Raw genomic sequence first — 26838 nt, forward strand, 5'->3', positions numbered from 1 at the left:
ACAGTACTGGTGGGGATAGGTCTGTCTCTGTATAACACTGGGGTATAGTACTGGTGGGGACAGGTCTGTCTCTGTATAACAGTGACAGTATTTTCTAATTGCAGACAACTGATTAAAGCATTCAGCGCCGTCTGTTTGGTTGGATCTTTAATTATTTGACTAGTTTTTACAAATCCACTGAACATTTTTAAAGACTCCCTTTTGACAGTGTGTCCCTCTTTTCCTCCTTTGTGCTGTTTCTCTGTGCCCGTGAAGGCTAACTGAGTGATTCACCCATGAGAGCTTGCTTCTGTCGTGATCTGCACCTCATTCCACACTGCTATATTCATTCTTCAGATGATCTACCTCTATGGTGAACTCAGAAAGGAAAAGCGTGTATCTCACCAAGCCAGGAAATGTGCTTTTCCTTCTCCCTTCTCTCGCTCTTAAACTTTGGAGGTGTTTGTGACCGGGGGAAACTGCCTGATGTGGAGCTGTGCAGAAAAAAGAAGCATCCCTTTCCATTCCGTAAGGGGTTTCGGTGTTCCTCTCCTGCACTGAGGCTGCTTAGGCTCGCCATTAACAACGTGGAATCAGACAGGGGCAGGGAATCAAGATAGAGTTGGAGGGGGAAATAAAGCACTGTATCCCCGCAGCACCTACCTCTCTCTGAAAACATCAATGGCATTGATGGGCACTGCATGTTCCCTCTTGAAGGACACCCAAGCACAAACATAAGCATGGAAGAGGGGCAGATAGTCGACAGATGTGACTTCCTCCACATCCCGCTGTGTTGACCTTGTTAAAGCCTGCCTGGCTTTAAAAGAGGGACTCACTGTTAAAAGGGAGTCTGTAAAAATGTTCAGGCTGTACTATACTGGTTGACGTGGCCTCTTGACATGTTTCACCTGCGCTGGCTCATCCTGGAAGGATTGCATTGTTGCGCTGCTCAATGTGTTATCCAGTATCACGTCACCAAAATGGGACCAACGCCCATTTTGACCTCCCTCCCCAGTTCCATCCACAATTTGCAGTCTCCACTTTGTAACCTGAATGTCACTGGTCAATTTTAATTACCACTGATTTGGGATTGATGCAGTTTCTTGGAAAGGGACGCGGATTAAGTCCTGGTGTAAATTTGTTGTTAGGCCAAATGTTCTCTACCTGCGCTACAAGGCTCTCAAATCTCCAAACTACTCCAGCACAAACGATGGCCTTTCAGCCTGTTGTGGGTCTGTACTTGCTTTCTGATTGAGAAATTCATCTGGTGCCACTTCCCCACCACCTTCCCGTAACCCTGAATGTTCTTCCTTTGCAGCTAATGTTCCAATTCCTACTTGAAGCCCTCACTGTTCTATACAATGATTTCTGTACAATCTGTTGGAACTGAATAATGACTGTTGGTGTTAGTCAGCATGTCCAGTATAGCTTCCATCCAAGTTTTGAATTTCCTTTTTTGTTTTCAGATACCAGTTTCTGGAAGAGGCCTTTAAGAATCAGAAAGTCATCATTGATACGCTGACTGCCAAACTTCAGGAGAAACGAAACTACATTCAGTATGCAGCCACTCAGATCCAGAACAGGTATCCCTCATTCCTCAAGGCTTCTCAGCTTGCACCTCACTCCATCTGGCTATTCATCTGCTCAAGGGGCAATATGTTGGAGTGTGGGGCATTCGGGCTGAGGTATAATGATGACGCAATGGTAACATCGGTGGACTAGAATTCGAAAGGGGACCAGGCTAATGTTTTGGCAGAACTAGTTTGAATCCTAAATCAAAGCTGGGGGATGTTGCATTCAGTTACTGAATACAATAAAATAACTGGAATATACAAAGGACACAGGGATGTGATTGTGACTATGTCTTCTATTATTGCTGTCCTTACCCAGTCTGTCCTCCATGTCACTGTTGACCCTCAGCAAAGTGGCTACCTCTTAAGTGGTTTCTGAAATGGCCCAGCAAGCTACTTGGGTCAAGGGCAATATGGGCGATAAATGACAGCCTTGCCATTAAAAAGAATGAATGTTCACTTTGTGTAGCTATTGGGAGATAGCGTTTGGGAGCAGGAGCATGTCAATTGTAGGACCCTTAGTTTTTTTTTGTAAATATATTTATTTGCAAATTTTTTTTTGACTTTACAAACATATAAAATTATTGAAAAATACAATCAATAACAAATGTCAGTATAATAAAAACAAAAAATAACACAAATTACAATACAACTACTGTCTGCCAACTGCTAACCAACCCTAAAATACAAAACAAACCCTAACACTGTGCAAAGCAATACCAAAAAAAGTTAAAAAAACCCACAAAATACAGAACAGCTATACTCGGCGCAAAGCTCCCAAACGAAGGAACGGGAGCATTGTATATATGCATGTATTAACTCGGGAGACTCCCTCCAGGGCTTGACAAATCTAACCAACCTGGTTAGACAAACGCCCTAGTTAAGACAACTGACAAATCTATATCCAAATAACTCGAGTAGGGCTGCCATGTCTTATACAAATGGTCTGTTGTGTGGTGCACCATGTTTGTAAAAAAAAAAAGCCCAAGGGAATGTGCTCCGCAATTAATTTCCACCATCCCAGCAATCCCGGTGGGTTCTCAGACACCCAATTCATCAGAATATTCTTCCGTGCACAGGATGCAAGAATATTGAATAGTTTCTTCCCATGCCCGTCTAAAGATGGTAAATTTGGTAGACTTAAGAGGAGAGAGATCGGGTCTACTTTGACTTCAGTCCTCAATACCCTCCCTGTCTCTCCTGCCACAGCGCTCCAATAAACACGGAGCCTGTGGCATGTCCAGAAGCAATGGGTAAGAGTACCTCCACGTATTTTACATTTGGGGTACACTAAAGATGCCCCCTTTTTAAACTTTGCCAGACGGTCTGGTGCCAGATGAGCCCTGTGCAGAACTTTTAATTGCGTAGCGCATGTCCCATTACAGATTTGAGATCTTTCGAGTATCCTCCAATTGTTCTCCCATGCTTCAGAACAGATTTCCACTCCTAGCTCTTGCTCCCAGACCTCACACAACCGGTTAATATCCTGACAGACCAGGACCCTTGTTTTACTTTTTAACTCGTTAATAACCCTGTAAAACACCTTGGGATGTTTTCACTACATTAAATGGGGCAGGTAAAGGCAAGCATTTGTATAGATCTAGCCCCTCTCTCCCTTATCATAAATACAAGGGTAGTTAAATCACTACTTTTCATTTCAGTCATAACATACTAAAAGTTAATAAAGCCCATTAATGTGCATTTTTGTGTTGCAGGATTAATGAAGTCAATGAAAATTGTAAGAAGGTCGAGCAAGACATAAAAGTGGCCGTTTTCACACTCATGATCGAGATCAACAAGAAAGGGAAAGCTTTGTTGCAGCAGCTGGAGGTATCCTGGCTCTGTGTCCTCAGACCCCTCTACCCCTTCACTTTTGGCCTCTTGCACGTACTTGCGTGTTTCTCTGGCCCAAACATCAGTCATTATTTCAATCACCTTGCCTTTAACCCCCAGAATTCCATCCCCAAACCCCTCAACCTCAAGGATTCATGATTGATAAGAGCCATAAATAAATTCCAGCATGGGAAAGTGACCATTCAGCTCTGGTGGATCGGGTTTCCCACCACCAAAATCACCGACTCTTTCTTGGCATTGTTATCCCCCTTTTGAGCTAGTGACATCAGCAATCACCCGTGTGGCCAATTAACTGTTGACAAGCAAAGCCCATTAAGTACCATGTAAACCATCAAAAATAATGGGGGGTGGATGGGAGGTAGGGAGGGAATGGGCTAAACTCAAAAGAATCAGCACCAGTTGAACAAACTCAGCCCCCATTTAAGCCCAGTTAATTTAACCCTTCATCCGTAGCCTCACAGGAGCAGATCCAGACTTGTTGTAAATAGATGGATGGTTTCCACCTCAGCATCAAACTGGGCAGCGAATTTCAGACCTTCCCTTTTTTCCCTGGGTGGAAAAAAAACCCTTTCCTTGTGTCCCTCCTAATCCTTCAAACTCTGTCCCCGTTATTGAACCTGTCTGCTAAGGGAAAGTGGGTCTTCAATGTTAAGTCTATCCAGGCCCCCTGTTCTTTTGTGTACCTCAAGTTCCTGTCTCCTCTGCTTTCAGAGAAAGACCCCCAGCCTATTCCTCATGTATCTGTAATGTTTAAGCTCTAGTGACATTCTTGTAAATCTCCCTTTGTGCTTTCTCCAATGTGACCTTCCTGTAATGTGGTGTCTGGAGCTGTACACCATTCCAGCTGTGGCCTAACCATGTCTTGTATAATTCCAGCAATCTATCTCCTGTGTTTGCTACTTTGCCTAGAGAAGGGAATCGTTCCATATGCCGCCGTTTGTACCTGTAGTTAGTTGTCTTGCACCGACAGGAACTTGTGAGCATTTACTCCAAGGCGTTGCACTTACTGTACCCCTCAACACCCTCCATTTTTTTATTGTGTATTCCTTGTTTTATTTGTCCACACCCAAGGTCTACCTTGACGCTACTCCCAAGTTGAATTCCATTTGCCATTTTTCTGTCCATTCAGCCAAGCCATTGATTATCTTCCTGCAGTCAACAGCCGATCCTCATTACTAGAGTCTGTCTGACCAATTTTAGTGTGGTCTGCAAAGTTGCCAGTCATGCCTCCCGCATGACTTCCACTCTCGAGACCTGAGCATGCAATTTAGCCGGATGTTCCCCTAGTGGGAGTGCTGCTTTGTTGCAAGCCATTGACAGAGGTTAAACTGGGGCTCCTCCATTCTCTCGGGTGGCTGGAAAAGAAACCCTTACACCCTCCTAAAAAAGGGCAGTGGAGTTTACCCCGGTCTCCTGGCCAATATTTATCTCTCTGCTAACATCTCGAACTGCATTTTGGGTTACTATTTCATTGCTGGATTTCTGGCAGCTTGCTGTGCACACATGGACACTGGCTTGTCTGTACAATAGTTTAATAATTTTGTGATCATTGGCAAAGTGTTTTGGAATGCCCTGTGGTTAGTCAAAGCAAGCGTTTCTTAAGTTGAAGCCAGAATGTTTAAATTGAGTGGTCAGATATTGTCTCCATGCTAGCATTAAGAATCCTCTGCTTGGGGACGTGCTGTGGTGAGTTCTGGTTAATGTGCCAATTTTTTTTCCCCTTTTTTGGGGTTTTTTTTCTATCTGCAGAGTGTAACCAAAGACCGTCAAGCGAAACTCCTCCAGCAGCAACTGGAGATCTCTGGGGTGTCCAAACAAGTGGAGCATGTCATGAACTTTGCCAAGTGGGCTATCTCCAACAGGAGCAGCATCGCCCTGCTCTACAGTAAAAGGCTGGTAAGGTGATCAAAGTGTCTGAACGTTCAGCCTTGGGCCCTGGAATCTGACACTGCTCCTAGAGAAGGTTCCTGAGCAATGACTGGGGCTGCTGTGTGGGTTTGTTTCTTCTCCCTAGCTCACAGGTACCAAAGCCAGATGAAAACTCTCGCAGGGTTGCTGATCTGGTGGCTGGCATAATGGTAATCTGACTGGGCGCGTCATCCCAAGTTCCAGTTACGCTGTCCGATTCACTGCTGTTGGTGACTAACTGGGGTACACATGTCCCAGCTCTCGATTGGTCCCTCCCCTCTCCCGGAGTGTGGGAAAGGGAGAGAGGATGCGGTTTCGGATTGTACACGGTTGCGTCTTTGACAAGGAGTTACACCCCCGTGCTTCGTGCTGGCCCACAATGCTCAAATCTTGCCTTTCCTCTGATTGCAGATCACCTTTCAGCTGAGGTATATTCTCCGAGCCCGATGTGACGCGTCACCGGTGGCAACCAGCTCTGTTCGATTTCACTGCGACCCGACCTTCTGGGCCAAGAATGTCCTCAACTTGGGTATGAGAAGTGAGATGGAGGCAGCCCTCCTGCCAGACCCGGTTGAGCGAGGGAATTTCGTTTTCAGTGTCTTGCGAGTAAACGGTTTAAGTATTTAATGGGAAATCTCAAGCGCCCGTGTTGTGTGTTCTGAGCACTCATTCTCTGGAGCTTTAATCCAGCTCTCTAGAACATAAATGCAGTAACAATCTTCCTTCGCTTGACACCTTTTATTTGTACAATTCCCCCCACCCCCAAAGGCATTGGCTCCATGGGGTGCAGTCTGCCAGTGTCTTCTGTTGTTACCTCTACTCCCCCTTTTGCCAACCTTTACGTTGGTCCAACTTGTCCACACTGACCAGATATCCTAAGTAAATCTGGTTCCATTTGTCAGCATTTGGCCCATATCCTATTCATAGACCCATCAGGTGCCTTTTAAATGCTGTGACAGTATCCACCTCCACCACTTCCTCTGGCAGCTCATTCCATACACTCATCACCCCCTGTGTGAAAAGGTTGCCCCTTAAGTTGCTTTTAAATCTTTTCCCCCCTCACCTTCAACCCCCTAGTTTAGAGGTTTATAAAATCATGAGGGGCAAAGATGAGTAGCCTAGGGTAGTTATTTCCCTAGGGTGGAGCAATTGAAAACTAGAGAGTAAATGTTTAAGGTGAGAGGAGAAAGATTTAAAAGGGAGCCAAGTGGCAACTTTTTCACACGCACGGTAGTTTGTCTGTGAATGAACTACTGGAGGGTGTGGTAAATGAGGTATAGTTACGACAGGTGCAGGAATAGGAATGGTTTGGAGGGATATAGGCCAAATGCAGGCAAGTGGGACTAGTTTAGCTTGGGAATCTTGGTTGGCACAGATGAGTTGGATCAAAGGATCTGTTTCGGTGCGCTCTCACACCAAAAGATGGTCATCCTGAGTGAGGGCTTCTCATCTTTCAGCCTGCAGAACTTCAAAGCTGCAACCTGCTGGCAGACATTCTTTGCTGAGTCAGTGTTAGCTCTTGTGCAAGTTGTGTGGTGAGGTGTGTGTGTGGTGTGTGCATGAGTGGCAAAGTTGTACACGCTATGTACTGCTTTGACCAGTGAGGGAAGCTGACAGATCTAGAGGGGAGGATTGGCTGATTTGTGAGTGCTACTTCAAGAAACCATAATTTAGCACTGAAGGTACACTCCATTACTAAAGTGCTATCTTTTTGAAAGAACTTTAAGCAGAAGCCGTCTTTGATGTGTGCCATAAACTCTGTGGCATTGAATGAAGAGGAGCTTATCCCTAGTGACCTGGTTAATGTTTAAACACAATACATTTGCTAGAATAATTAGAATGAAGGAATTTTTATTTTGCGAGATAAGGATATAATGGAGCAAGGGATGGATGAGGAGAGTTCAATAGAATAAGAGTGAAGCTGACTCAGAGCAGAATGACCCACTCTTAGCTAATCTTTTGTAACATTACTACAGGAAAGTTAGCCAGTGATTTTACTGCTAGTAATGCTTCAGGATGCGAAGGGGGAAAGCGATGGCCTAGTGGTATGATTTGATTAGATTAGATTACTTAGTGTGGAGACAGGCCCTTCAGCCCAACCCAGACCCATTCCCCTACATTACCCCTTCACCTAACACTACGGGCAATTTAGCATGGCCAATTCACCTAATCTGCACATCTTTGGACTGTGGGAGGAAATCGAAGCAACCGGAGGAAACCCACGCAGACACGGGGAGAATGTGCACACTCCATGCAGTCAGTCGCCTGAGGCAGGAATTGAACCCGGGTCTCTGGTGCTGTGAGGCAGCAGTGCTAACCACTGTGCCACCATGTTGTTGGACTGTTAATCCAGAAACTCAGCTGGTGGCCCGGGGACCTAGGTTCGAATTCCACCACGTCAGAATTTGAATTCAATAAACAAAATCTTTGAAAGGTTCTAATGATGACCATGAATTCATTGTTGGTTGTCAGAAAAATACATTTGGTTCACTAATGTCCTTTAGGGAAAGAAACCTACCTGGTCTGACCTACATGTGACTCCAGGCACACAGCAAAGTGGTTGACTCTTAACTACCCTCTGGGCAATTAGGGATGGGCAATAAATGCTGATATCCAGAAATGACAGTAGCTGTATAAATGCAAATAATTTGTTTAATTCAAATTAAAGATGAGATCAGCCATGATCTTACTGAATGGCAGAGTAGGCTCATAAGGCCGAGTGGTCTAATTCTTGTTTTTTGTTTATAATTTAATTGGGTATTATTTTTCATGTTTCCCTTTTTCTTTTGTGGCTTTAAAGTGGAGATAGCAAACTGCATTGTCGGTGTTTTGTTGTTTTATTTTCGTTCTACCCTTAAATAAAGAGGCGATGGAGGCAGTTGCGAGTGCTTTGATCTGAAGTAGAAGATTCATGTGTTTTCCTCCTCCCTTCGCTCCTGTCAGGTTCTTTGGTCTTGGACAAGAATCCTCCAGCCTCCAGCAGTGGCCCGAACGTGTCCACGGGCCTGAGTATGCCGTCCCAGGACAGTAACACAGCAAAGGTGCACGGCCAAATTAACCTGGCCCAGCTTCGCCTCCAGCATATGCAGCAGCAGGTCATGGCTCAGAGGATTCAGCAGCGGATGCACCAGATGAGGCCTATCCTGCCAGTCGCCCAGCAGCCTAGGCCTCCAGGCCCCCACTTAGGGCAGCAGCAGCAGCAGCCGCCTCTGTCTCCCAACAGCCAGGTGAGTGCTCGTCGTGAGGGGACTAGCTAAGTCACAAAGAGCTTACCTCCTAGCGTTGGCTTCAAAGGGCTTGGATAGTGTGACATCTGGTGTTCTTCCAGCCTGAATGACTGCCTGACTTTTATGTTTGGGACGTATGATCACCAGCCCAATCTTGGCACTGTTTTACTGTCTTGCCAGTGAGAGAGAACAGGTAACATCCGCACTTTGTGCGATTGTGCATAACAGAATTGAAACCGTACAGGTGGAGACCATTCAGTCTGCTGCACCTGCTCTGGCTCTTCAGATGAGAACCATTACCTAGTGCCAATTTATTCACCTTGGTCTGGATTTGGTCAGTCTTTTATGATGGGAAAGTTCCCAGGCTGCCAGGAATTGCTGCTGTGAAAATATTTTAAAATTAGCCACAGTGTTGTTCTTTGATTCCTTTCACAACACCTTTTTAGTGAGCAAGGAAGGACAGGAACAGTGTCTTGTATCCAGACATTTGAAAATCCCAAGTTATCCAAAGTGCTTGAAATCAGTTTTAATTGCGTGAAATGACTTAGAGTAACCTAGATGGACAATTTGGGCTCGACCTTGGAACAGGATGACTCCTTGCGAGTTATTGGCTGCACCACTTAGAGCAGAGCACAATCTCATGGTCCATGTGACTTTTGACCTGACTCAATACCTAAAGTCAGGCTTTTTGAGATATTGTACTTGTCACAGATCAGAATTGACAGAGGGCTTTAAATGTGATGAATGACACCTTTTTCATGAAACGGGGTTTTGTCCGTCTGGGTTCCGGTTTTGAGTACGGATGTTTGGAAGCAGTCAGGCACGTACGTTTCCTGGCAGGAGGGTCATGGCCGAAGCTCACCTCTTTATGCCCTGTCTGCTCAGTCCCTACAGCCGCCTCGCCTGATCAGCCTCCAGAGCCTGCAGAGGAGCAACACCAACGTGCCCCCTCCCCCGGCCCAGCAGATGCGCATGCCTCCCAACACCATCAGGATGATGGGGCCCCAGCAACACATCGCTGCTACCAGCCCGCTAATGAGACAGGTAAGACAGGTCAGCCAGAGGAAGACCCGAAGGAGCCACGAGGTTACAATGACCGAGTGCTGCCTGTGTTAGATCCTTGCACACCATGTTCCACATTTGGCTGGATAGCTGGGAGTGTAGTTAAATAATGAGTCATGATCTCATTGACGTTTTTGTTTTTTGTTTGATTTGAATTATTATTGTCACATGTCCTTCAGGGAAGGACACTGCCATCCTTACATGTGACTCCAAACCCACAACAAAATGGTTAATTCTTAACTGCCCTCTGAGCAATCAGGGATGGACAATACATGCTGGCCTAGTCAGCGACACCTTCATCCTGTTAAAGAATAAAGAAAAAGAATTTACCTAGGTAAAATGAAAAGTTCTGTTTTGCGTGCAGGTAGATCATACCATTAGGATAATAGAACTGAAAAGAGCTGAACTACTGTAAGATACGTAAGAAAAAGAACTGCTGTAGGGAGCTCGCAACGAGTCGCCATGCTTTGGCGCTATCTTGGTAAGATGGGGGAGCAGACTCAATGGGCTGAATAGCCTACCCTTGCTCCTATCACTAATGGTCTTAGTGAAACCTGATACAACTTCCAAATGTCTGCCATTTATATTAATATCTGCTGCACCCTGGTCTCCATTTCAGTCTGGCTACACTCTCTACTTTTATCTGAAAAGTGCTACATAAATGTAAGTTGGCTGTTGTTTTGGAAAGTTGGGTCGAATGGTTTGGAACTAGATTACTGTGGATTGCTTCTGATGTCGAATTGTATTGGGAAGCCCCACCTGTTTACTGTAACCTGCAAAGCAAGCTGAAAGAGTGGGAGGCCTAACCCTAATTTACATGGTCATATTGGCTAAAATGCTGTGTTGGAATGAAATTTTAATAAATGTGGCAGAGCTGGTGGAAAACTGGTGAAGGGATATTGTGAAACAGAATGATGAGCCATCAGAAGGGATGAAACACCCTTCTAATCACCTGTTTTCAAAGCAGCTACTTATTCTGACACAAGGCAACATAAAAGGTACTTCCATAACATCACCATGCAGTGGTTCTTGCTAAAGTCACCGTATCAGTTCAGCCTTCTGACAGGCAGTTTCTCACTCATTTGAGTTTAGCATTGTTCGAAAACCCAGCTTTTACCAAGACTTCGTAAACACCGTGCTTCATTTTAAATGTCTGCATTGTTTCGAGTGCTCCGGTCCGCCTTGTCTCTTGAATTCATCCAGGAAGATTTAACTACAGGAAGCTGTGTGTGTGGGTGTGTGTGTGTGGGGTGTGTGTCTAGCCAAACCAGCAAGGGAACTGTAGTCCTCTTCAGCAAGAGCATTGTCAGGGATATGGACTAATGGCAATTAACATCGGAGATAGACCGAGTGATTTGGAGCAGAGAGAATTCCATTGCTTAAAAGAGGGATTTCACCTTGTGAAATGAATTATTTTCTACTTAATTCCAACCTTCCTGTTAACAGAAGAGAATTTGCATTGACGTGAATACATGTCTGAAAATTCTTCTCACATGTTGAATTATTTTGGATGTGCAAACGTTAAGCAGACCAGTGCAGCAGCCATTTTCTGCCACTTGTAGTTTCACAAATATGATGGATGGGTCACGGTTGTTGTGTTGGATGAGAGGAATATTGGTCAGGGGAGTTCCTCGCCTAGCTATACTGGATTGTTATTGTACCCCCCCTCACTTCGATAGGACCAGTAGACGGCGCTACAGTGTGAAGGATGGCACATCTGCCAATGCAGCACCCCCTCAGCACTTCACCGCAGTGTCTCGAGGTTGCGAGGTTTGAGGCATGACCCAGAGGGAAAGTGCTGCACACGGAGCACATCTGAGAATGGTCACTGTGAATGAGTAACATTTGAGGCCATCGTTGAATGTTTTACTGTTTGCATTTTCTGCCTCCCCTCCCCCCCCCACTGTCTTTCTCAGCACTACAATCCTGGAAACGTGAGGCCCTTCCTAGTAGCCAGCTCGACAGCCCCCTCTTACCCTTCAATGCTCTTTGTGACTGCAAGTGAGGCTTCCAAACACCTGATTCCAATGACTGAGCTGCTCCCAGCTGTTACCAACCCTGAGCATCTCTCCTGCCTTCCCGATATACCTCAGATTCAGGTAAAAGCAAACACACCACGCGCCAAGGTGTGACTCGGAGGATGAGAGAGCTTAGGGGTGGGTGTCGAATAAGCCTAAAGAGAAACTTTAATGGTTGTTACAGTGTTGGCGCTAAAGGGGTATCCCAAACTGAGGGACTTGGGACTTGGTTCCTGGTTTGAGTCTATCAGGTTGAATCCATTAGTGATATAGCAGCTCTGCATGTGCACTATATTGATATCAGGCCATCACTTGCTAATGTTGACAGCATTTCGTTGAGCCATGGAGAGGTGAGATGTTAAACTGTCTGGTGGCTCTCTTGGTTCAGATAGATGTCAAAGATGGCACCAAGGAATGGAAAGTAGGGTGTTCAAATGGTCTCCCAGACAACATTCCTTTCCTCACAATTACCAGTGACCCCTGCAATCCCCAGTGGCTGCTCTTTTGGTCTGTACATAGAATATTACAGCGCAGTCCAGGCCCTTCGGCCCTCGATGTTGCGCCGACCTGTGAAATCAATCTGAAGCCCATCTAACCTACACTATTTCATTCTTGTCCATATGCCTATTCAATGACCATTTAAATGCCCTTAAGGTTGGCAAGTCTACTACTGTTGTATGACATGAGTTCTTTTGAGTTACTTACAGAAGGCTGTACAAGGTACAATGCCTGCCTTCCCTTTGGGATTCCTTGAGGTGTGCATCCTGGATGAAGAGGAATTAGCCACTTTAGGGATAATCCAGCTTCTACTGAACACCGTTCTAGTTGGAAGAACAGGATTATTTGCAGGTGTGGAATGAGCTCGCTGTTTTAGGGGTTGTCCTTCCTTGGGTGTGTTTTTGATGCCTTGGAAATTTTTTAAAGTGCTTGAGGAGGAGCAGGTTGCATTTATATAGCACCTCCTGGGATGTTTCTCTCAGATTGCTTCACAGGGCAGTAAACCAACACAGTTTGGCACTGTGCCTCACTGGGAAAGATTAAGACAAGTGCATAGAAGCTTGGTCGATGAAGTAGGGTTTACGGAATGTCAGAATGGGGGGAGAGAGGGAGGAATTCAGTGATCCTCATGACTTTTGAGTTTTTCCGATCCCTAAGCAGTTGGTGCTGGCTCTCCGTGGTAGTGTGGGTTCTCTCATTGGGCTGAGGTGGGTGATTTACCGAGCCCAGTGATCCGGGCTGCTGAATGTAGATTGAAGGAAGAGTTGCTTTACAAATGATAGTGGCAGAAAAATATCTTTTTTTTTCCTCTCTCTCCTTTTTACCCTCTCTTTTCTTCCCCTCTTTTGTTTTTTTCCTCCCTCCTTTTTTTTTTCATCCCCCTGAACAAACGTTCCAATAGCAGAGCACTGTTCCTGCTGCTGAGTTGGAGAGATTTCTAATTCACAAAAGCCGTACTTTTTCTCTCCTTCAATCGTTCTTTGTCATTTTGCACTCAGCAATGTAACCCATATTTTGAATGGACTTCAACCATTGAAAGTTCACTGTTGTTCACATTTTGAGTGTACATCAAGGTCCATTTGCTTCCCCTGTGAGCGATACCATTAGGAACTGCCTGTGGGTAAATTATTTTCAAGGATTCGCATTTGTTCTGTTCTATCTCCGGCCTGTAGGAGATGACTCCTGAAAGGCCGGATCGCCACCACAAAACTGAAATAGGGAGAATGCCTTGCATTTATGTAGCACATTCCATAATCTCTGCCTTGAACATTTTACAGCCAATGGACCACTTTGGAAGTGGAGTCACTGTTGTCAGAAATGTGGTAGCTAATCTATATGCAGCAAGGTCCTCCTAACAGTGTTTGAGGTAGATGACAAGACTACCAATTTAGTCTTGTCATAGATTAGATTAGATTCCCTACAGTGTGGAAACAGGCCCTTTGGCCCAACCAGTCCACACTGGCACTCCAAAGAGTAACCCATCCAGACCCATTTCCCTCTGACTATTGCACCTAACACTACAGGCAATTTAGCATGGCCAATTCACCTGACCTGCACATCTTTGTGACTGTGGGAGGAAACCCGCACAGACACAGGGGAGAATGTGCAAACTCCACACAGTGACCCGAGGCTGGAATCGAACCTGGGACCGTGGTGCTCTAAGGCAGCAGTGCTAACCACTGAGCCACCTTGCCGCCTGAGTCTCGCTTGTCTGTTACCACTAGGTGTCCACTGCCTCAGTCATCGATCATCTAACTGTTGAGTAATCTAAGTGCTTGAAATACTTAAAAGCAGATCGTTTGAACAGTGCCCTTTTTTTTTCCTCATTGGAACTACAGCTGGATGATGCAGGGTCAGTGTTGCTGGAAAGCTTATTGACCAGAGAGCGGAACGGCAACAGTGTGGCAGCAAGACCTTCGGCGACCAGTACCAACCCTTCCCCTGGTCCTTCCATCCCTTCTCCTGGCCACTCAGGTAAATCAGGGTCGCTGTTATTCACAGGATGGAGCTCAGTGTTCAGACATCGAAAGCAAATGTTCGGTAGCAGTGGGTATGACGGGAAGAATTTTCATACAGGTGGGACTGCTAGGCAAATTTGCAATGTCGCACATTGTAATTGTGTATCTGTAGTAATATTTCTGAATGAAATGGTAATTTTGTTTTTTCTTGAGGATTAAGGGGGAAAATCTCCGAAGGTCACTGATTTCAATAGTAAAGCTGCAGTCAGTTAGCCATCTTTGTCAGTCGTGCCATCCTCCCTGTCACCCTTTTGTTGAACTTTGATTTCTGTGACGAGGGCATTGTGCTAAGGTCCTGCACAGAGCTCTACACCAATGGCTGGTCTTCTGCCTGTGTCCAACACAGTGCTCCTGGTGTCTGAAACCATGCATTACAGGAGCCTTAAGTTGCATAGTGGTAATGCCACAGGACTAGGCATCCAGAAAACCAGGGCTAATGTTCTGGAGAAGTTTAAATTCAGTATTTTTTAAAAAAAAAAATTCTGGAGTAAATAGCTAGCCTCATGTTTGTTATAAGAATCCATCTGGGTCATTAATGCCTTTTCTCGGGAGGGAAATCTGCTGTTCTCACCTGATCTGGTCTACATGTGACTCCAGACCCAAGCAGTGTGGGTGACTCTCAAATACTCCTTACGCAAATTAGGGTGGGCAATAAATGTCCACGTTCGCAGGAAGGACTTTTTTAAAAAAAGCCTTCTTGGTAGTGAGAGACCTGAACGAGCTCAGACTTGGACTTGACTGTGACGGCTCCCTGTTGTCCAATGTCTTGGAGCATTCCATACAATTGAATTGAAGCTTGGCTTTGTCCTGGTTCACACAGCACCATGTCTGATGTTGCAGGGAGGATATGATCAGATTGGATTTTGATGGCCTCACAGCCGAGAACTCTGATATCAGAGAGGCCACATTTAGTCAAGCATTGATGGATGCAAGGGTTGGATTTGTGTTGGGTTCTCCGTCATTTAGACCCTGACCTGCTTTCTCCTCTTGTGTCTTAGGGTCAGTGACTGTCACCAACGTCCACGTCCCAGGGCGTACATCCAGCACCTCCAGCACTGGTAGCAGAGGCAGGTGAGCGTGAGGCATTGGCCATCTGTATAAATGAATCCTGCCTTCTGAATAGACTCCTCTCCTTGTTTCCTCGGTGTGTCTCCCTATCACTCTCTCACTGTCTCTGTCCCTGTTTCAGTTGCACCTCATCGAGTAGGCTCTCGAGACCAGAGTCCCAGCAGATGACTCCAGTCGTTCGCTTGGAACCCATTAAAATCAAACAGGAGACAGTGACTGAGGATGACCTCTGTGATTTCCCCATCATTGTCGTGAAACAAGAGCCTGGGGAGGAAGATACTGATCCTTGTGAGGTTAGTTTCAGCTCTTTTTTTTTGTTAACATGGAAAAATCCAGTCAGCACTATTTAAACCATTCTTTTAGTGAGTTTTCCAATAGCTTTTAAAAACGTTATTATATAATATAAAATTATAACAGTCTGAAGTGGTTGTTGATTGTAAGATCAGGACTGTGGCTCAATGATAGTTTCCAACGCTTTCCATTTCTTGTCATAATCCCCCTGTTCTGATGTGTTCTAATATACTTCCGGAGCAGGTGGAACTTGAACTCAGGCCTTTGAGTTTCTTTGATCTCAAGTCTGATCTGTTGTACCAATCAAACTCCATCAATTAATTTATAATTAGTTGACAACTCCCATTTATTGTTTGTCAAGTAACTACCAGGAGATGGAGAGGAAACATGTAGGGCCTTGGATTGTTTTTGTTCTTATCAATGTTTGGAATGTCTCTATGTAGTGGGCCAACTTCCCTTCTTGTTGCAAACTTTGAGATTTGTCCTTAAACCTGAACCTGAACGGAGTACCAGCCGCTTTCTACCACCTTGTTCCAATCCGCTCGCTTTTCATCTTCCAGTTTCTTAATCTCCCCATTCTCCTTCTGTTCTCGGGATGTTATTGTCTTCCACCTTTTTAATTGCTCCTTTAGCTCAGTCCCACTTTTCACTACTTCACACTGAAGTTACATCTGCTGTGCTATCCTCCTCCCTCTGCCTCCTGACCAACTGACTTCCCTCAGCTTCATGAATGTTGATATTACTCGAGGGCATGATTAATGGGCCCTTTCCTCTTACTTTCTAAGTCATTGTGATAAACTGCATTGCAGAAGAGCTGTTCTCCTGCATGACTTGTCAAACTGTGGCTCTGTCGACCTTGGGTAAAAGATCCTGCGTCCCCGGCTGAAGAAAAGGAGGCAAGTTTTCTGCAATGTCCTGGCTAATATTGAACCTTCCATTGGGCATCACTAAATCAACTGCTGTTTTCCCTACTTTACTGCAGTGTCCTTCAAAATTCATTTCAAAAATCTACTTAATTCGGTGTAAAGTGCTGTGGGGCATCCTGACCGCTTCAGTGGTGCTGTATATGGTAAACGCAGTATACTAGTTGATTTGGCATGTAGGATGGTCCCATTTTCTCAGGTCCAGAAGAGAACCCTCTCCCTGCTCCCTCAGCACGTTTGTCTGCTTAAAAAATGCTATGCGCATGTTTGGAATTAGCCTCAATTATCCACCTCTGATCTGTATGTTTTTAATTACAACAGGATTAAGTTGGCAATGCAGCCTGTGATGGTAAAATGTGAGCGGGGGAGAGCGGTTTAACACACATCACAAAGACCAGTGATCAGAAATGAGTTCTCAGGCAAATGAGTGAAATATGAGGCTAGTTTAAAGCTCAATGTCGTAACATTTACGATCTTGTTAAATAACTCTGCTGCAGTAAGGGAGTTTATTGTTAATGAAATATTGTTGTGAGAATGGAAGAAGTTGTTTCACCTTAAAGAGAGTACGATAGTTTTCAGCAGAACAATTTTTAGTCTTTGTACTTTAGCTGCTGAGATTACCAACATTCTCCATGCTTTACCTACATTGTCAATGAAACCTAATAGGTTAATCTCAGGGTTCTTTTTCTTCTTTTTTTCTTTCTCTCTCCTTTTTTTTTCTTTCTCTCTCCTCTCCTTTTTTTTCTTTCTCTCTCTCTCCATCTGTCTGTTTCTCTCGAACACTGGTCATCGTGTCACTGAGGCCCTTTGATAGTCTGAGTGGTGGTGGTTTTCTGCGACAACACGAGACGTTGTCATTCACAAAGTAACTACGTTGACTTGCTGCCACTCAGAAATCTACCTTGTAATTGGGGTTTCATTTTTCCCAACACCAGTGGTTCACGTTTTATACTTGATCCATTTTTAGAAGATTTTAAAAATTATATTTACAAATCTAGAGTTAAAAACAAGTTATTTCCTCCCTCCCTCCCTCCCCCTTCACAAGTGCAGCACAATTTTGAGGCCTAGATTTGCTCCCAAAACACACTTGTAATGTTTTCTGTCTCTGTCTTTCCTTCCAATTATAGCCGACTGGCTTCCAGGATGAATCGGGTTGGTCTAATGGTTTACTTCATCTCCTGTTCATTACTGGATGGTGTGCTCACTGTGGAATCCTGACTCTGTACCTGAGTTTCTTGGTTGAAAATCTAGATAGCTGTCACCGGCTGGGATTTCCAGCAGATTCGGCAGTTTTCTGTTGGCACTCGTAATAGCATGGGTTAGACACCCTACAGAGAGGGCAGTAGCAGAATTACCTTTTTGGTATTGTGGCAACCAAGTGGCAGTCTTACTCATAAGAAGTTGCAAAGTTAAGACTTGTACCATAATGCAGTGCTCATATACAGAATTTGCGAGATGAAGGAAAATCTAATTTACTGAGAGAAATATTCCAAGAATTGACTATTAATTTTTAAAAATAATACACTTCCATTATATGGAGATGCCTGGCAAGCCCATGCTGGTTGCCCTTGTGAAAGCTCCCCACCTCTTCCTCCGCTACACGATGGCTGCATTGGCGCCACCTCGTGCTCCCGCGAGGAGGTTGAGCAATTCATCAACTTCACCGACACATTCCACCCCGACCTTAAGTTTACCTGGACCATCTCTGACACCTCCCTCCCCTTCCTGGACCTCTCCATCTCCATTAATGACGACCAACTTGATACTGACATTTTTTTACAAACCATCCGACTCCCACAGCTACCTGGATTACATCTCTTCCCATCCTACCTCCTGCAAAAATGCAATCCTATATTCCTAATTACTCCGTCTCCGCTCCCAGGAGGTCCAGTTCCACCACAGAACTCACCAGATGGCCTCCTTCTTTAGAGATCACAATTTCCCTTCACACGTGGTTGAAGATGCCGGCATCTCATCCACATCCCACACCTCCGCCCTCAGACCCCACCCCTCCAACCATAACAAGGGCAGAACGCCCCTGGTGCTCACCTTCCACCCTACCAACCTTCAAGTAAACCACATCATCCGCCGGCATTTCCGCCACCTCCAAAAAGACCCCACCACCAGGGATATATTTCCCTCCCCACCCCTTTCCGCCTTCTGCAAAGACTGTTCCCTCCGTGACTACCTGGTCAGGTCCATGCCCCCCTACAACCCACCCTCCCATCCTGACACTTTCCCCTGCCACCGCAGAAACTGTAAAACCTGTGCCCATACCTCCTCCCTCACCTCTATCCAAGGCCCTAAAGGAGCCTTCCACATCCATCAAAGTTTTACCTGCACATCCACTAATATCATTTATTTATCCGTTGCTCCCGATGCGGTCCCCTCTACATTGGGGAGACTGGGCACCTCCTCGCAGAGCACTTTAGGGAACATCTCTGGGACACCTGCACCAATCAACCACACCCGCCCTGTGGCTCAACATTTCAACTCCCCCTCCCACTCTGCCGAGGACATGCAGGTCCTGGGCTGCCTCCACCGCCGCTCCCTCACCACACGACGCCTGGAGGAAGAAGGCCTCATCTTCCGCCTTTGGAACACTTCAACCCCAGGGCATCAATGTGGACTTCAACAGTTTCCTCATTTCCCCTTCCCCCACCTCACCCCAGTTCTAACCTTCCAGCTCAGCACTGTCCTCATGACCTATCCTACCTGCCTATATTTCCCTTTCCACCTATCCGCTCCACCCTCCTCTCTGACCTATCACCTCCATCCCCACCCCTGTTCACCTATTGTACTCTTTGCTACCTTCTCTCCAGCCAGCCCGCACCCCCCCAATTTCTCTCTTCACCCTGGAGGCTTCCTGCCTCTATTTCTGACGAAGGGCTTTTGCCTGAAATATCGATTTTCCTGCTCCTCGGATGCTGCCTAACCTCCTGTGCTTTTCCAGCACCACTCTGATCTAAACTCTGGTTTCCAGCATCTGCAGTCCTCCCTTTTGCCCTGTGAAAACGGTGGTGAGCTGTTGCCTTGAACTGCTGCAGTCTGTGGTGGAAGGTGTAACCAATGCCTGTTAGTCAAAATCCTGTAACATCCTAGTTACTGAATATGGGAATTGTGCATATGTTTTGAGGGTTCAGTGTTTCTGCATAGATGTCAACTCTTGCTTCACTTGGGATGTATCTGGCGATGCAGCACATTAAACACGTGGTATTGTGCATTGTTCATTGGACATTGCCTGGCGATGTGGAGCTGTGCTCTAGTTAAGAGTAGAAAGGTTCCAGTGCAAACTACATATCTCTATCAGGGAAGCTGATTTGTGAGGCAAAGTATAAACAGGGGAGTCCTGAGTTCTGAAGGTGTTTCCAATTGCTCTTCAACCAATTAACCTCCTGTGAAAAACGCTGTTTTTGCCGAAAGCTATAATCAGACAATGTCAGACATTTAGAATGATCCAAGGAACACTGTTCCTGAATGCAAACCTCCCAGTACTCACTAAACCAGTTACCCTGTCTGCAATTAGCCAGCTTTTAAAAACTCCTTGGGATATCGGTGCTGTCGATTTTTATTGTCTACCACTAGATATTTTTGTTGAGTCTTCTACGTGAAGCACTGTGCTGCAACAGAGGGCACTTGGAGGTTATTGTGGAACATTTAGTGTCAGAGGGTGAACGTTATTAAAAATTTTTTTTTTTCTTTTTATTAGATTAGACTAGATTAGACTTAGTGTGGAAACAGGCCCTTCGGCCCAACAAGTCCACACCGACCCGCCGAAGCGCAACCCACCCATACCCCTACATTTACCCCTTACCTAACACTACGGGCAATTTAGCATGGCCAATTCACCTAACCTGCACATCTTTGTGACTGTGGGAGGAAACCGGAGCACCCGGAGGAAACCCACGCAGACACGGGGAGAACGTGCAAACTCCACACAGTCAGTTGCCTGAGTCGGGAATTGAACCCGGGTCTACAGGCGCTGTGAGGCAGCAGTGCTAACCACTGTGCCACCGTGCCCCTGACATTTATTGCTTGAGTGCCTTGTGAGGTTGTTTCCGAGGGCAATTCACAGTCGATTGCAGTGGGTCTGGAGTCTCATGTGGGTCACATCAGATGAGAATGGCAGACTTCCTGGTTTACAGCAATCAGGAATTAGATTTAAGGGGTAAAAACAATGACTGCAGATGCTGGAAACCAGATTCTGGATTAGTGGTGCTGGAAGAGCACAGCCGTTCAGGCAGCATCCAAGGACCAGCGAAATCAACGTTTCGGGTGAAAGCCCTTCAGGAATAAAGGCAGAGAGTCTGAAGGGTAGAGAGATAAGCTAGAGGAGGGTGGGGGTGGGGAGAAAGTAGCATAGAGTACAATAGGTGAGTGAGGGAGGGGATGAAGGTGATAGGTCAGGGTGGAGTGGATAGGTGGAAAAGGAGCTAGGCAGGTAGGACAAGTCATGGGGACAGTGCTGAGCTGGAAGTTTGGAACTAGGGTGAGGTGGGGGAAGAGGAAATGAGAAAACTGTTGAAGTCCACATTGATCCCCTGCGGTTGAAGTGTTCCGAGGCGGAAGATGAGGCGTTCTTCCTCCAGGCGTCTGCTGATGAGGGAGCGACGGTGAAGGAGGCCCAGGACCTCCATGTCCTCGGCAGAGTGGGAGGGGGAGTTGAAATATTGGGCCACAGGGTGGTGTGGTTGATTGGTGCAGGTGTCCCAGAGATGTTCCCTAAAGCGCTCTGCTAGGAGGCATCCAGTCTCCCCAATGTAGAGGAGACCGCGCCTGGAGCAACGGATACAATAAATTTTATTGGTGGATGTGCAGGTAAAAAGGAAGGCTCCTTTGGGCCCTTGGATGGAGGTGAGGGAGGAGGTGTGGGCGCAGATTTTGCAATTCCTATGGTGCCAGGATGGGAGGGTGGGTTGTAGGGGGGGCGTAGACCTGACCAGGTAGTCACAGAGGGAAAGGTCTTTACGGAAGGCGGAAAGGGGTGGGGAGGGAAATATATCCCTGGTGGTGGGGTCCATTTGGAGGTGGCGGAAATGTTGGCAGATGATTTGGTTTATGTGAAGGTTGGTACGGTGGAAGGAGAGCACCAGGGGCGTTCTGTCCTTGTTACAGGTGGTGGGGTGGGGACTGAGGGCGGAAGTGCGGGATGTGGATGAGATGCATTGGAGGGTATGTGCTCTTCCAGCACCAATAATCCAGGAATTAGGTTTAAGGTCACTGATACAGAGATGAGGTTTCAGCTCCAGACTTTATTAATGGAACTTCAACCCCAGCAGCTGCTGTGATGGGGACTGTTCCCTTGTCCACAGTGCTTCAGCCTGATCTCTGAATGACTATACTAGCGACACTTATCACCTCCACGGCCATGATTTTTATTTAAATGGGACCCATTTTAGGGAAGAAGAGAGTGGTGTACGGTGGAAAGCAATCTGTTAATGGGATATTGAATTAGGACTACCATCAATCAGATTTTATTATAAGTTGGAAAAATGATAGGTTCTAATTTATTTCAACTTTGGGAGGTTTCTTCACCAACTTGTTTGTGCATGTTATTGACTAAAACTGTAGACGTTGCCTTGCTCTTACTAAACCACTGTTATAGAAGATCTGTGTCTTAATACTGTCATTGATATTCGGAAGGTGCGCAGCCTTACCGGGATCATCCAGAGCAGATTTGTCCTTAACTATTCCGCCCGCTCGGTGATCACGGCCGTGCTGTGACCCAGGCAGATGGACTCCTTCGTCTATGTTTGTGAAACATCACGTTGACTTCTGATTGCTATCATTTTATCTATTTACGTATTTTGTGTGGTGACCCCTCTTATTCTTGCTGTCTCCATGTAGCTGACCAATCTGCAGGACAGCAACACCCCTCTCCTGCCCGGCAAGCTGGTGTCGGACGGGCAGATGGTTGGCCACCGCGATGGACTGGCTAAAGCGGACCCTCCAGATAGCACGGCATCCCCCTCCTCCAATCCCGGGGACTCCCAGGATCGGGGGGCCCAGCCCCCTGGTGCGTCTCACAAGCCTGCACGGGTCGGGGGAGACCATGGGAAAGAGGATGATCCCAACGAGGACTGGTGCGCGGTCTGTCAGAACGGGGGTGACCTGCTGTGCTGTGAGAAGTGCCCCAAAGTGTTTCATCTCGTCTGCCACGTGCCAGCTCTCCTCGGCTTTCCAAGGTAATGGCATCATCCTCATCCTCATCCTCATCCTTGCCTATCAGGCAATTGGGGAGTATACCCTCACACTCCTGACTTGGGCCTTGTAGATGGTGGACAGGCTTTGGGGAGTCAGGAGGTGAGTTACTCGCTGCAGTATTTCTAACCTCTGATTGTTGTTAGTCTGATTGTGTTCTTTTTTCACTGAACAATTGAAGAATTGAATCTTTTGAGTATCTGGAACACTGCATGTAGTTTGTTTTCGGAAGGACATACAGTCGAACCCCCGTATCTGCGGAATCGGTTTTCATGGTTTCAGTTATCCATGGTGTACTGTGGCCCAAAGATATTACATCATTCCAAAAATAATTCCAGGCAGCTGCTGGGGAAATAAATTTCCCACTTAAATAATGGGGTTCGCTGCTGTCCGTGGTTTTGAGTATCCGCGGTAGGTCTTGGAACATATCACCCGTGGATACGAAGGGACACCTATCATTACATTTGGAGAAGTTCACAGAAAGTTCACTCGCTGACTCCTGTGATAAATGAGTTATCTTGTGAGGAAAGGTCCTTTACTCAAATGAACTAAGAGGGAAATGTAATCGTACTGAGACAAGTATATTTTTATATGGGAAACGTTTAGTACTAGTTTTTAACTCTGCTTACATATAAGGGGCTTCTCATTTCCCTGAAATGATTTTTCTTTCCACCTTCTGAAGATGGTTAATGCTTGGAATTTTCTCCTCCAGAGAGCAGTGGAAGGTGGTTCATTAAATATATTCCAACTGCGTTAGACCGAATCAGGATCAACATGGAATGAGAAAATGGGAGACAGGCAGAAAAGTGAAGTTTAGCTTGCAGTCAGGTCAGCCGCCATGTTACTGAATGGCAGAACAAGCCTCTGGCCTACCCCAGTTCCTACATGTGTGTCCTCATGCCAACTATGTCCTGATCTATCACTCTTCCAAAATACTGTCAGACCACACTAAGAATACTGTTTTGACCCCTTATCTAAGGAAAGAAACATTGACGTTGGAAATGGTCCAGAGTACATTCACTAGGCTGACCTGGAGGTACAGGACTACCCAGGCAGACCTAGTGTTTTAGCCTGCTCCTGCCCCACAGAACTCACCTCTTTCTACCTTGACTCCCCTGATCCAGCCCCTGCCCATTTGTATCCCCAATTCCTCTGACGCTTTGCGCCAGCTTTGGTATTTACAGTTTGCAGGCTCCAGCCGCCGCCACCGTACCAGGTCCAAGGAAGAGTCGCTGGACCCGAAACGTTAACCCTGATTTCTCTTCACAGACGCTACCTGCTCCTGCTGAGCTTTTTCAGCAACCTCCTGCTTTGGAGGGACTGTCTTATGAGGAGAGATTGGGCCTGTATTTGCTAGAATGGAGAAGAATGAATGGTGACCTTACTGAAATGTAGAAGATTCTCGGGGTTTGATGGTAGATGTAGAAAGATTGTTTCCTTCTGCGGGAGAATCTAGGACCAGAGGACATCCTCTCAGAATGAGTGGTCTCCCATTGAAGGCAGAATTAGGAGGAATTCTTCTGAGGGTATTGAATCTGTGGAATCAAGACTGGGGATTGCCTGTTAATGCAGATTAAATAGAAAAATGGAACTGAGGATTATCAGATCAGCCGTGACCTCATTAAATAAATGACCACCTTCTACTCCTACACTTTATGGATTTATAGTTTGTTTTCACACTTCTGTTGAGCAGTCTGACTAGGAATACAGTGATGAAAATATGTTGCTGGAAAAGCGCAGCAGGTCAGGTAGCATCCAAGGAACAGGAAATTCGACGTTTCGGGCCTAAGCCCATCATCAGGAATGAGGAAAGTGTGTCCAGCAGGCTAAGATTATGCCCGAAGGGCTTATGACCGAAACGTCGAATCTCCTGTTCCTTGGATGCTGCCTGACCTGCTGCGCTTTTCCAGCAACACATTTTCAGCTCTGATCTCCAGCATCTGCAGACCTCACTTTCACTTAGGAATACAGTGATAGCAACTAGAATCATTTAATTCAAATGCAAATTTGATTTCTTCGAAAGAAAACTACTGTGTGAGTAATTTGGAACATAGTGGGTGTGACACATCTGGGAGGAACTGCTCTGTAAGGACTTCAGAATCCTGGAGCAACCTTGCAATGATGTCATGGAGCTGCACATCACTGCGCACAAATAGCACAGTGTGGGTGGAGTTAGAACACTAGAATATGAATGAACTCTTATGTGGACAAGAACACACAAAGATGGGTTAATCTGTCAAGTTAAATCAAAAACTTCTGTATGTCTTTTATTACCATGCATAGCAGTATTTGGTACAAAGGCATAAGTTGCCTCTAAGACTAAGCTGAATATAGCTCTTAATGTGTTCTTCTCTTCATCCAGTTTGACTTGAATGCAGATTTGTAGTCAAACCATATGACCTAACAGGTGCAAGTGACCTGAAATTTGCAAGGCTGTTCACTACTACATACATCCTTGCCTTCTATCAGACTCTGTGGACTAATTAATGAAAGTTTTGAAATCATAATTTAACACCTATAGTTAACTTTGCAACATACAACCGCCAAGATAATAGAAAGTAACATGACTGGAGTTTGGACCTTTTCAATCATTTGGCAGTTCTTGCATTCCATCCTACAGGTTCCTCTCTCAATGAGATAGCTCAGTTAGGAATGGTTTTGTATGTTCAGCCCTCTGCGCCAGTCGTTAGGTAGAGGAGGCTTGGTGATTTAAACCCAGGAAGCAGAGGTGGGAAACTGCTAACTCGTTGTCACACATTAATGCTCAAATGGAAATTTTTAAGTCAATTTTTGGATTTCCTTTTGACATTTTCACTGTACAATTGACTAAATGCACACTGAATCAGTTACAATTACAAGTTACCCTTTTGAAAATTACTTCATAATGACTAGATTATTCCTGACAAATAATGTAGCAGAGCAAATTGCAAGTTAATCTAAGACGAGTGAATGAGCGCGTCCTCCCCGGTGCCCTTGACATTACGTGCACTTTATCAACATAACTTGTGTTTTTTTTTGGGAAGTACTCTGGCCATTTATCATAATGTTGTTGTGCTTGAATTGACTGTAGTGTTTCCTACATCACACCAGTGACTAGATACACTTCATAACAACTAAGAAATGACCAAAGCCATGAGTGAAAAGTGTTGTAAAGTGGTTCTTCAAAGCTGAAACTAGTCAAGAAAGTATTCAATTCCGTGAAAGAGATCTGTTAGACTTGCCTGAGCGGATGGACTGAAGGGCCTCTCTAGCCCAGACGATGTTGTAAATAGAGTCTCGCCTGTCTGAGTTGGTTAACTTATTTTGTTTAGCGGTGAATGGATCTGCACGTTTTGTCGAGACCCCGTGAACCCAGAAGTGATGTATGACTGCGAAGACCAGTGGCAAGTGGGTGAAAAGCGGAAAGTGGTTGCAGTCTCTGAGATGGCCTCAGTCGATCAAAGGGTATGTACGTCCAGTGGTTGCACTGTTTCTAGGAAAACAACACAGCTAAGTGTGTTACTTTCCTGTTGTCAAATTCGAGAAGTGAAAGGGGGGAATTTAAAAAAAAGACTTTGTAATGTTGGGTTTAATCTTCACAAATTGTCGAGTGATGTCAGTTGTAACTTGGTGATCAGCACTCTGGCCTCTGATCCCACAAGGATCAGGGTTCGAGTCCCACTCCAACGATTTTGAATGTGGAAAGCTAAATGCAGCACTCCCTCAGCCAGGCCAACCATCAGGGGCCCTGCTTTTTCAATGAGATGTTAAGCCTAGACACCTATTTATTTGTCCCCTCAGATAGATGTCAAAAATTCCCCTGCACTTTTCTAAAGATAAGAGGAGCTTTTCCTTCTGGCCTGATCAATAATAAGGTTGAGTTCATCCTTATCACACAGAGAAGCCTTCTGTGGGCATACTAATGGCTGCATTTTCTATATTAAAATAATGTACTTTATTCAAAAGTATGTATTTGGCTGCTAAGCGGTTTTGGGAATCCAAAAGTTGTGAAATGTGCATCATGAATGTAGATTATACTACCTTCTTTTTTCCTGTGCTGTTTTATAACTTTGAGCCAAAGTTGATAAATGCACATTGTGAGATTCCTCTCCTGAGTGATGCCTTAAGTCTGCAGCCCATGCCCGGTGTCTGAGCACTACCCACTGAAAGTTATTCTCGCTGGGACCAATATTGTTCACTAATGTTTCATTGGGGCCCAACATCCAAATGGAGCTATGCTC

The 26838-nt window shown here is 45.6% G+C and overlaps 1 protein-coding gene across 2 annotated transcripts in view; it reads left to right on the plus strand.

The window, feature by feature from the left end:
* Positions 1 to 26838, plus strand: part of LOC132825009 (E3 ubiquitin-protein ligase TRIM33-like) — a 107489-nt gene that overhangs the window by 72266 nt on the left and 8385 nt on the right. Inside the window, exons 5-16 of one of the 2 annotated variants that reach the window (XM_060840000.1) lie at positions 1446 to 1562; positions 3266 to 3380; positions 5154 to 5300; positions 5724 to 5841; positions 8256 to 8539; positions 9425 to 9583; positions 11518 to 11700; positions 13956 to 14091; positions 15134 to 15206; positions 15325 to 15496; positions 22265 to 22602; positions 25930 to 26062. In XM_060840000.1, the coding sequence (XP_060695983.1) occupies positions 1446 to 1562; positions 3266 to 3380; positions 5154 to 5300; positions 5724 to 5841; positions 8256 to 8539; positions 9425 to 9583; positions 11518 to 11700; positions 13956 to 14091; positions 15134 to 15206; positions 15325 to 15496; positions 22265 to 22602; positions 25930 to 26062 (1975 nt within the window). The remainder of the gene's footprint in view (positions 1 to 1445; positions 1563 to 3265; positions 3381 to 5153; positions 5301 to 5723; positions 5842 to 8255; positions 8540 to 9424; positions 9584 to 11517; positions 11701 to 13955; positions 14092 to 15133; positions 15207 to 15324; positions 15497 to 22264; positions 22603 to 25929; positions 26063 to 26838) is intronic. The other variant, XM_060840001.1, reaches the window with a different exon arrangement.

Source organism: Hemiscyllium ocellatum, chromosome 19, assembly GCF_020745735.1.
Source record: "Hemiscyllium ocellatum isolate sHemOce1 chromosome 19, sHemOce1.pat.X.cur, whole genome shotgun sequence".
In the NCBI taxonomy this organism is placed as follows: domain Eukaryota; kingdom Metazoa; phylum Chordata; class Chondrichthyes; order Orectolobiformes; family Hemiscylliidae; genus Hemiscyllium; species Hemiscyllium ocellatum.